The sequence below is a fragment of the Aspergillus foveolatus genome (assembly GCF_047715535.1).
Source record: "Aspergillus foveolatus strain CBS 279.81 unplaced genomic scaffold BDW70scaffold_199, whole genome shotgun sequence".
Classification (NCBI taxonomy): domain Eukaryota; kingdom Fungi; phylum Ascomycota; class Eurotiomycetes; order Eurotiales; family Aspergillaceae; genus Aspergillus; species Aspergillus foveolatus.
The window spans coordinates 103-11182 of NW_027396263.1; the positions used below are offsets into that span (position 1 = coordinate 103).

General features: G+C 46.5%; 5 protein-coding genes across 5 annotated transcripts; 1 reads left to right on the plus strand and 4 right to left on the minus strand.

Annotated features, from left to right (window-relative positions):
• Positions 1 to 248: 248 nt before the first annotated feature.
• Positions 249 to 1667, minus strand: BDW70DRAFT_145874 (uncharacterized protein). The gene is made up of 3 exons (XM_073738495.1): positions 1093 to 1667; positions 757 to 1008; positions 249 to 702 (listed from the first exon to the last, which is right to left on the minus strand). The coding sequence occupies exons 2-3, from the start codon at positions 988 to 990 to the stop codon at positions 391 to 393; spliced, it is 546 nt and encodes a 181-aa protein (XP_073590617.1). The 5' UTR covers positions 991 to 1008; positions 1093 to 1667; the 3' UTR covers positions 249 to 390.
• Positions 1668 to 2058: 391 nt separating this feature from the next.
• Positions 2059 to 4237, plus strand: BDW70DRAFT_154667 (glycosyl hydrolase family 61-domain-containing protein; the record flags this gene model as incomplete). The annotated part of the gene is made up of 3 exons (XM_073739901.1): positions 2059 to 3119; positions 3930 to 3940; positions 4161 to 4237. 3 exons carry the CDS (start codon positions 2059 to 2061, stop codon positions 4235 to 4237), a joined length of 1149 nt encoding a protein of 382 aa, XP_073590618.1.
• A 798-nt stretch (positions 4238 to 5035) lies between these two features.
• BDW70DRAFT_145878 (uncharacterized protein) lies at positions 5036 to 6078 on the minus strand. Its single transcript, XM_073738496.1, has 2 exons — positions 5949 to 6078; positions 5036 to 5904 (listed from the first exon to the last, which is right to left on the minus strand). Exon 2 carries the CDS (start codon positions 5877 to 5879, stop codon positions 5352 to 5354), a length of 528 nt encoding a protein of 175 aa, XP_073590619.1. The 5' UTR covers positions 5880 to 5904; positions 5949 to 6078; the 3' UTR covers positions 5036 to 5351.
• Positions 6079 to 6247: 169 nt separating this feature from the next.
• On the minus strand, positions 6248 to 7824 carry BDW70DRAFT_145879 (kinase-like protein; the record flags this gene model as incomplete). The annotated part of the gene is made up of 2 exons (XM_073738497.1): positions 7451 to 7824; positions 6248 to 7399 (listed from the first exon to the last, which is right to left on the minus strand). Coding segments are annotated over exons 1-2 (871 nt in total), but the record flags the coding sequence as incomplete, so codon positions are not given.
• An 861-nt stretch (positions 7825 to 8685) lies between these two features.
• On the minus strand, positions 8686 to 9558 carry BDW70DRAFT_165099 (2EXR domain-containing protein; the record flags this gene model as incomplete). Its single annotated transcript, XM_073741648.1, has 1 exon — positions 8686 to 9558. The coding sequence occupies one exon, from the start codon at positions 9556 to 9558 to the stop codon at positions 8686 to 8688; it is 873 nt and encodes a 290-aa protein (XP_073590621.1).
• Between the last annotated feature and the right edge of the window lie 1522 nt (positions 9559 to 11080).

Here is an 11080-nt window from a genome sequence, read left to right on the forward strand (position 1 = left end):
TTTTCGAGTCTCTCCCAAACCCATTACCACCCTTTACTGCAGCATCCGCTCCAGATGATTGGGACTCCTACCAATCGAGTTCATCTATTATTGTCAGCCAAGTCACCGAATCTTCTCAAGTTCCTTTGGCAAATTCACTGCATCCTTTCCAGATCATGAGAAATAGATCCATAAGGAGTTATTCACCACCTTTTGAGAATTGCACGCAGGCGCCGATGACGATTTACTGATATCGTCAATTGTCACAATGTATAGTCTCCTTACAGAACTTTTCCAAGCAGTCTATTTTGAGTGAATAATGTTGAATCTGCGCTATACTAAGATTTCCGTTCCCCTGGCGAGGACCAGGTTGTAGACATATGTTTGGGGATTCAACACACTCCTAGTGAACTACATACTGAGAAGAAGAAGCACGGCCAAACCACCTGGTCTCCCGGAAAAAGTTATGCTCTCGCGACCGTCAAGGCTCATATCTTGTCCGCTAGTCATTGTATAGAAAATCCCGTTACTGGAATCAAGGTTTCCCAGCGCAATCCATACGATGATGGTCGTCTTGTCATCTGGAGACATCCCTTGTGTCATAGTTCCCGGTCGAGACATTTTAGAGGTGCATATTAAAAACCATTGCAGCAGGTGGGTTCGAGGGTCTTCGGCAACTTCTCGTTTAAAATATTGTGCAATTCTCTCAATATTGGATCGATTCTATAAAGCATGAGCATTCTTACTTTCCCTTCATAGTGTCTGTTCTGTCATTACCTTGAACCACTCAACGACCACTTTCTCCACCGGTTTCTTGGGCTCTAGAATTCGAAAAGGATATGGTTTTCCGTCGGGTGATAAAGACTCGGAACTGAGGTTGTGGCCTGACTCTCTCACCAATCTCTCCGCATCGTTTGCGATCCTCGGGTCAATCGCCTGCTGAATGACTTTATTCTTTATCCTGTCGCCAAGTTCACCGTCGACTGAGCATCGCTCCAGTCCCGCAGACATGGTCGTGCTGAGGTGTTAAGGTACAACGCCTTTCTTTGAAACCTTTCTCCCCCACCATATGAGGGCGGGGCTAACAGCGAACGGTCGGCCTGTGGGACAAACAGAAAAGGCGTATTCCGAAAACTTCTGTCTACCTGCAGATATATAGACAGAATTTCAACACAAGATCAGATTTGTCAAAATCGATATGTGTGAGAATTCATCAAGATCATCTGGAGATGGGCACGCGCGGACTCGGTGCCCAATCTGGATTTGACATCATGTGTGCTAGTAAAGCAAACAGTACAAACATATGTACCTACCTTTCGCATTTAGCTCAAGCTCTCGGAATTTGTCAGGCGGTGACCATCAGCAGAAAGCTGACAACAAGAACAACTCTGCCCTGTCTCACTCTTTATCTGCTCGACAGACTATTACACACTCTTCTAAAAGGAGGGGATTGTGAAAGCAAATAGAAGTTCAGCAAATGAACGACACTCGGGAGGCGCGGCGACTGTCTAGGCCTGATCATAAATACAGAGTACCTCTTCGGTGCGGTCTTGCAGAGCAAAGGCGGGGTCGACACCGCCTTTGAGGGAGATATCCTGTCGGAGCATACTGGCAGGCGGTACCGGAGGGCAGTATGTTCGGACACCTCCCTGGATTGACATCGAGCACTGGTCAGGACTGCAGTTATCTCACACCCCTAACTAGTACATACTTTTATTCTTCGGCCTTGTATTGTACTTAATGAATCAGAACTCGTGCACCTTTCAGGATAATTGATTAGTTCAAAATTTAGAACTAAATTCGATTCTCCAGCAGAGTTGCGCACCCAAATCGGCTCGCGGATCGGAGCTCTTGTCTTGCTCCCGGATAAACATGCAATCCAATTTTAGCTGATACTGGACGGGTTCGCGATGGCAGTCAGACTTCTAAGAAATGATTTCTTAAACCAACACATACGGTCTGGCGTTGATCTCTTCTCGACGAGCATGTTCATTCGCTCTTTTGTTAACCCTCCATATTCATTGACTGAAAACATTGCTTCTATCGGGCTGCACGTTCAAACAACAGTTTAAGTCGAAAATGTCGCTTCTGAAGCTTGCCGCTTTCCTGCTGGGAACAGCTAGATCTGTTGTCGGCCACGGCTATGTCACCAGGATCAATGTCGACGGCACCACCTACGGCGGCTACCTTGTCGACACCTATTACTATGAGCCCGACCCTCCCGGGCTGATCGCGTGGTCAACAACCGCCACCGACACAGGCTATGTTGCCCCTGGAGCTTACGGTGACCCCGACATTGTATGCCACCGCGGTGCTGAGCCCGGTAGGTTCTCTGCTGAGACTTTCCCTGGAAGCTCAGTCACACTGTATTGGAGCACCTGGCCAACAGATCATCACGGGCCGGTGATCATGTATCTTGCTAACTGCAACGGCGACTGCGCCTCCGTTGTCAAGACAGACCTTGAATTCTTCAAGATTGATGCTGGCGGCTTGATTGATAACAGCGCCGTGCCGGGAACTTGGGCGAGCGATGAGCTGATCGCAGCAAACTTCAGCTGGACTGTCACCATCCCACCGGATACTGAAAGTGGCGACTATGTGCTGCGCCATGAAATCGTTGCGCTACACAGCGCGGCGAATAAGGGCGGAGCGCAGAACTATCCACAGTGCATCAACTTGAAGATTACAGGCAGCGGCACTGCAACACCAGCCGGTACTCCCGGCACGGAGTTGTACAAGGATACGGACACGGGTATTTATGTTAATATCTGGAATGCACTTAGCTCTTATGTCATTCCCGGGCCTGCACTATACACTGCTGGTAGCAGTGATAGCGGGAGCAACAGTGCTACATCTCTCACTACCTCTGTCACAACCGTGGCCTTGTCAACCATGCCTTCCGCTGAAGCTACCACGACACTGTCCACCGCGACAAATGCCATTAACAACGTGACTAGCGCCCAGTGTGCAGTCCCCACGGATATCACGGAACACTCTTCCGTTTCTCCCTCTCAGGCAACCGGCAATCTTGAAGGCTCTTTTTTCATTGAACCTGAGCCCTCAACCACTGCTACTGCAAGCAACGGTCCACCTGACAGACTCCATGGTAAAGGCCAACACTGCTCCGCTCATACTGGCAAGTCTTTCAAGAGGGATGTTAGAAAGTTTCTTAATGGCAGGAGGCATGCTCGTAATCTTTCTGTGTAGGGCATACTAATTGAATAGGGAACCAACATGACGCATGTAGACTATCAACCTTATGATCCTTATGTAGCAAGACATTCCTTTTGTATATCCTGTTGATGCCTTTATTGAATTAATTGGGTTTTTTTTATCCGCCGGAGCTTGCTTCCACGGAGGTCCCCTCCGTTTCACCCGCCGAGTCACTATTTATATAGGCCCTCGTGAAGACTCCCTCAGGGTCTTCAGCGATTCATTCCTGTATTCATTTGCAACCAGATACATGCTTCCTACTGGTTCATTCAGACCGTTCATCGACTTGTCGTCTCACTTAGTAGTTGCTAGAACCTCAGGCAATGACGGTGTCTTACACCTTTTCTGATTGGTCTCTTAAGTAGGAAACCAACTCAGCATGGGCCACGCGCAGTCCCGATTATTCTATCGCTGCTATTCCAAAACAAGTGCTGGCCGGCTGAGATCTGGTCAGTACCACGATGGTCATCCGGCACTATCTGACGCGGATCTCCTTTACGAATTCGACAGTCATCAGATACGAGAAAATAGACAACCTACTGCGTTGGTTTCAGTCACAAATCGTCCCCTTGAAGCTGTGCACCGCGCTTTAGCGAAATATTACCACCCCGACGAAGCTCCAGGAACAATCTGGATTGCCATCATTCGAGTGTCCGGTGGTGAAAACAACAACATTCCCCATCATGCTCAGCGGCTTGCGCTGCGGAGCCATCATTGAAAAACCTGAGGTGTTCAAGAATGAGTGCTTGTTTGTCTGGGAAATTCCTCGGGAATATGTGGAACATAGTGTCTCGGTCGAAACAATCTTCAGCTAGCAGACCCCACATTATTATATGCTGTAGACGCTATCCTGGGACTTGAGGGCTCAATCTGCTAGAAGGAATCGGGTAAGACAACGATCGGCAGTCGTGAAAGGCAAATTAAATAGTAATCCAGGATACTCTGTACGGCGTGACAAATCTAGACAGCAAGACGCCTGCGACGTACCAGGGACCGCCTCGTCAAATTCCCCTGTACAGCGGGGTACCTCAGGCTGGGTATCTAGAACGTACCAGAGTCATAAAATCTTTGCTATCAAGACAACCCTGCAAACTATATAGTAATAACTCTCCAACCTCTCTTCAAGTTGCTCACCATGAAGGGAAGTATCGATTTACGCATACCAGTAAGGGAGGCATTTATCCAGATTGAATCAGCAATATACTAATTACTATTGAGCCAGATACTTAATGTTGATGATTACTCACGATGTGATACCCAGAAGAGTACTTCAAATTAAGATGAAGAAGTAAGGAACACCCTTCTAATGCAAACTTTGGCGAACTCACGCATTATAGCTGACCAGGGAGCTCATAAAAGCGTTTGAAAAAGTCAGCCTTGGACAGAGTCTAGCTATTGCTGCTTTTGTTACTGGAACACCCCGTGATACCTCCTGGATGATGGAGGGTGCAAAAGAGGGTTTTGAAGTCAAGGAACCAGGTGACAAATGTTACAAAATCTGCAAGATGATGGCAAACCAGGGATTTATCAGGGCCAGGAATTTTGACAGCTATTCGGATAATATACAGGCGAAAGCTGAATCAGTCTGACAACCAGCAATTATTCGTTTATTTTACTCTCGAAACTTTTTTTATGTACAGTGTTGTTGTTGTATCATACGCTGACCCCTCCCCTTCTAGAAATCTGTTACCATGTATTCAGCTTTAGAGCTCTGATTGTGTAGTAGGGCACGCGCGGTAAAGCCCAGCCTGTGAAGGGGGGTAGGTCTATTTAAGGACGCTCATTACCATGTATCTAGTTCTGTTCTTCGTGTCTTATCTTCGGAACAACCAAACTAGCCAACTTTGTCAACAAACTGCATTTATTCTTTACGAATACCTTCTCTTCTGATCTCAGAATACCTTAGGACCTTGAGTTGTCGCCCTAAGAAGGACACTTTTGGCCTTATCTGACAGTAATGAACTCTTCTCCTGCTTGTAGAGGAATAAGACCACGGTAAAAAGAGGAACAAGAGAAATCAACCGTACCATATTTCGAAAAATGTCTCAAAAATAAAACCAAAGAAATTCAGATTGCAAAGATATGATGAACGCTCCTTGACCTTAAGATAGAACTAAGTCAAGCAGTAAACTGGAAATTGACTTCTCCGTTGGCACTCTTTACTGATAGTATGCCCCTCGGTCAAGTGCGAGGGGTGTCTGATCTGGCCATAGCTTAAGAATCCCCCCTTTCGCGGCCGCAACCTGGGCTGCATCGGTGATAAGAAGATTCTGTTGCAGCAAATCTAGCTGATTTGTAGTCCAAAATCTGCATCCAACTCCATTTGAATCGAACTCATATTTATGGCGCCCATTCTGAATGAGTAAATTATAAACACTCTTGACCTTTAAATTTGCAGAAACGTTAAGCACAAACTGGGCTTGAGCATCGTGAGAAACAGCATATGGAAGCTCCGAAATGATAAGGTTTGCTTTGGAACCTCCGCTGAGGACGGAACTTGGGACTGAATAACTTGGCTGACAGTCAATTCGGACAGAGCTTCGATCGCTCGTCAAAAGGTAGAGAGACCAGTGATTTGTGCCTGAGTTTTGACCGTGCGCCACAGCAATGATTCGCTGTACCGGTAACTCTAGTATCTGCGCCTGGCGATGCTTTGGTATGAAGTGGATAGGTTGAAAGCTCGCCATTTTAAGGGTAGAGATAATATGGTTCCTAATGTATATTAGAAATATCAGGTCAGCCGGAATTATACTTACCTCACAGACAAGTAACATGTAATCGTTTTTATTTCAACAATGAAGTTTGGAGATGGCTGAGTTTGGATGCACAGAAGATGGCTCTTGATGGCCTATTTAACATTAGCACCTCGCTCCAGGTAGTATCGCCAGTTATTGCACATGCTGGTCTATGCGTTTCAACAGCCGCCGGGATCCTGCCACATGCATCAAGAAAGAACTAATTAGATGATATGTTACTGGCCTGGCGCGTAGACTAATGACAGGGAGGTAGATTGTGATCCAATAAACCCCCTTCCTTGGATGAAGGAGAAAATCCTGCATTATTAGCTGCAAGGATATCTAAATATGGAAGGATTATATGCAGCGCTCAACAACAGGCGTTTAATAGACTATTGTCATTTGTTGAACTTGAGTAAGTTGACCACTAATTGGCCAGAATAACTCGACCCCCGTGTCTACTTGTTTGCCGAATGGATGACACAAGGGTTTTGAATAACGCCAGGCAAGAGCACTGTTTAAGTGCTCTACGGCCAATCGTAATATATAAGGCTGTCCATGAAGGACAATAAATATAGAAGGCAAAGAGTAGGAAGGGATAGGATCGACTTAAGTATAATAAGTAGGATTTACTAAGCTAGTGCAGCTGTTGTTAGTGCATATCCGATAGAATCTAGTTGCCTTTCCTCCAAAGGGTACCGTGGTAGATGCGATAGCACCCTAGCATTGAATTCAGGAAAACTCTGCTGGGAAGACAGGGCCGCAGTTTCGAAGGCTGGAGGGTACGCTCCAGCATCCGCCCAGTCAACTAGCCATGCTTGTCCATGTTGGTCCAAAATGAGATTTCGAGGGCTGACGTCCTGGTGAGTAAGAACAAATTCTGTGAACTTAAACCTAGGCGTATCTTGTGGAGCTTTATTGAACTTTTGACATATGTCAAGCTTATGGTTAAACCAGTCTTCAAATTCAGACTCATTGTTGAATGGACCAGCGCTATAATGAGTGAAGAATCGACCGCGACATGGTCCACCCTGGATTGGTCCTGGCTTTGGCAGTTTGATACACTGCATTTCCATGATCATCTCAGCGACTTGTTTCGACACATCCGACTTTTGTTCATCACCAAGATCTTCCCAGCAGGTATCAAGAGGTTGGCCATGGATATAATCCATCACAATATACCCCATTGTGCCAAAATATTTCGAGTCGTCTGTGAGCTGGAAAGAGCGATGAACGCGTGGAGCTCGAATGCCGGGTTTTGAGGCAACAATCCTAAGTGCCTCTGCCTCGCAAGGAAGCACATTGCCGCCTCCTTTCATAACCAAGTCTTTGGATAGCCGCACCACAGTTGTTTGGCCAAAATCGTATAGAGCCGGCGCAGAGTCGAGTAGGGTAGCAAGAGACTCATCAGGAAGGGAAAGGAGATCAACACCATCCAGTGGAAATGTCCTATTCACAGCTCGGCTTGCTGGCTGTCAGAAGCTTATTAGTATTTGACTAGTTCAGGAGTTTGCTATCCTTACATCAACAAATGGACGCAAAGTTCCCAGCATTTTCATGAGTTATGATAGTAGGGAAAGAGTGCTACTGAAGCTCTTGCTCAGCTGGGGCTCATTAAAGAAGAGCTGAGCAGCCATGTGACAAAACAACGCTTAGTCACAGCCAAGCCACAAGAGGATCCACTGAGGTAAAGCGTGAAAAATAATTTTTGTGGCTATGTTAGGCGCCGATGTTTGAAGTAATGGCTTAGGTAGCCAATCTCTATCGATTACCATAAGCAAGCGAAACTAAGCCCAAGGCAGGTGAGCCTGCGGTGATTACGCTGACAGAAGAACTGCAAACATGTGTAGTGGCTGAGTCAAGCCACAGCTGCGCCGCCAAATTATGGCTGTTGTTACTCTTAAAAGAGAGATGAGGAAAATCAGCTTGCAGCCAACCACAATCACCTACTTATCTACCAATTCCGGAACGGCTCGTTGTGGGCTGACTTGATCGTGGACAGTGAAGTTTTTGATTCGTGCCGTGAGCAGACAGTGGGGTGATGGGTCGATCCGGAAAGCGGGGATTGAATTCCTGGCCAGGTAAACAACGACTAAAAAATGAATCAATTTTCTAAAGTCAGTGTCTACCGAGGAAGCCTCGGTGGCCCGATATTAAGGCAATTGAGCATGAAAGTGTAGAAAATTTGTTGCAGATAGGAACCTATACGATATGAATTGACAGCACTAAGATAAATATGGCTGAAAAGTCGAGGGTTTCGGCTATTGTAGCTTGAAACGTTCCTGAGCCCCAATTCAAAATACAAGAGATTTTAGAGACAAAATCAGATGCACGACTTACACGTGTTGTCCGCCATATGACATTGCAAGTGCTCGGTCTGAGATACCAACTGATATGTCGGGATGGGGATTCTTTAAATAGAATGGGGTCATAGGTGCTTGCCTGTATATTGTGGACAGAGCTGTCACCGGTCTGTATGGAGTAGTTTCGTCCGCGGCTTGTGCTGAGGTATCTGGAAGGGGTCGCCTGAGGTTATATTGCTTCGAGGGTCGTCCAACTCTTGAACTCCGCTTGAATCGCGTAGCCGTTTTAGGGGAACAGAAGGCTGAGGAATCGACGGTTGATGGACTCTGGGTTTGATATCTGGTCGCTACTCTATTGAAATATCTGCTAACCCTTCAAGAGGCCGGTGGGAATCAACTGAATGGGCTGCAATATAGTACTGGACACAACTTAATATATTATCTCTAAAGACCGTTTAAATAGTAGCCATTCTGTGATGAATATATGTACCGAGGTAGGAATTGCCATCACGATCTATATACTCAAGTTGGGGTGATGTGCCCTGCCACCCACACCCAACGAACATAGAATATTCGGTTTGGTATCTGGTAGCAAACTCCCGGTGTTCCTGACCGCTGTATTTTACTAGCGTGCCATCGTCTTCATGATCATCCGCTATGAGTACAACAGTCTGCAGAGCAGGCAAGATGGATAGGGCCAGTGAAGAAGATAGGTCCCAACCCTCCCATTCTGTATCCTCGACAAGAAGAATCCTGAATTGAGTAAGGGAATTCAGGTAGGATGCTTGCAGCTCCTTTAGGAGCTTAGAGTCGCTGGTAATGTCGCACCTCAACCAAAGAAGGTCATGGCGCGGATTGAAATAGAAAGAGCATTCGGGCAGATCCGGGTGTTGGATCAAGGCGTAATCTTTTAATGTATGCATGCGAGATTCGTGACATATCCAGAGAGCGATCGGAGGCGGACACTCCTCCAATGGGGACCTTGTCTCTAAGGGTCTCGAGCTAAAATCTCTTCGCAGGAGTGTATCAAAAGAGCCCAGTGGACGAAGGATACTGAATTGCATGTATCCTGCTGCGTCAATGGAATTTTTATCTTCTTCGCCGTCATCATCTTCTTCTTCAACCTCATCACTGAGTTCCTCGGACGTAGCGTCGTCGAACTTCTCCCACGATGCAGCTTCGATGACCTGTGCCGTAGGCCATGTATATTCCCAGATCATCAATCGGAGCTCCGTTGGAAGGGAGTTGAAGTCAATCCTTGGAGCACTTTTTGGGTCTCCTAATCTAGGGCGTTTGCGGCGACTGGGTTCATCCATCAGAAGTGCCATTTCCAAGATCTTGCTTGCCAAGCTCAGTAACGGAACATATTGGAGATATTCAGACCTGCTTAAATGTCTCGTTGTCGCAGCGGGGAAAAGTATTCTACCGAATGCGGATCCGCCTCGTGTGTGGAAAGGTGAGATGAGGGCCCACATCCCCGTGCCAACACCAAGCAGGGTCGCAAACGAGTTATGCTCTCCAATCTCTCTTCAAATTGTTTATGAAAGGAAAGGCTAATTTACGCATACCAGTAAGGGCGGCGTTCATCTAAGTTGGATCAGCAATATACTAATTACTCTTGGGCCAGATGCTTAATATCAACGATTACTCACGACGGATACCCGGGACAAGAATACTTCAATTAAATATGATATGCTCATAAAAGTCCTCGATGTTTTAACAGTCATAAGCCCCAACTAATAGTTAATATGCTGTCAACATTGAACAGAGGCCGTATTCCCAAGGCTTAAGCTTTCTGCTCCCATGGATAGAAGTAGAGTCACCTCTTGCACTACTAGACAAAGTAAGAGAGGATCAACTATTAATGACTTGAGGAAAATTACCTCTTCAGCTTTTAGGGGCCAAGCTGCACAGATCTCGTCTTCGCATTTTTGTAGTGTAGAAAAGGCGGTATTCAAATCAGAAGTAGACACATTTCCCTTGCGTAATTCTCGAAGAAAAAAGAGTTGTTGCAGAAGCAATCCAGCGACCGGATCTTCATCGTTAAATTGTGCCTGAGCAAATGCGATACTTTCATCCAGGGCGGCCATAACCCTATCATCCATTGTGAGGGTCTTCTGGTCCCGTTAATTTCACTCAAGAGGTTAGACAAAAGACTTCAACTGTACTCACCGTGCTCAGTGACCTATCGTATTCGACGATGAAGATGAGCCGTTTGGGGGAGGATTTTGTTAGATATATGTTACATCATTCTCTCGAGTGTCCGCAGAGTTAACTTAGTAAGCCGCTCCAAGCCAAAAGCGATGTAGTAGTCAACCTGAGCTCTCCCAAACTCCCTCACAACCTCACTTTGACAGTCTAGGCAGCAACGTTTCTTTGTGGCTCTGTTAAGCGCCGGTGTTTGAAGTAGTGGCTTAGGTAGCCAATCTTCGATCGATTACTGTAAGTGGGCGGGTACTAAGGTTTATCGCTTTGTAGAATAGGCAGGTCGTACGAGGCAAGTGAAGCAAGTAAGGCAAGTGAGCCGGCAGTGAGAATCTCACCCCATCTATTGTGCACTCACCCTAATCTCACCCTAATCTCACCCGGGTCGCGCGACCGTAAAGCGGCCTCACCCTATTCTCACCCTGGCGGCACCCACCCGACTTTTGGCCGCGTTGAAGCCACACGCCGGCTGGCTAGTAGTATGGTGGGTGACCACATGCGAATCCCAGCTGTTGTATGTTTCCTTTTCTTTTTTTCTTTCATTTTTTGCTAAGCTCGTCTATCTTGTGTGGCAACTGATCCTGGCTTTCAACTCCGACCAAATGCGGGAGGTTTGGTATTTGAGCCCGAAAGAAACTTACTACC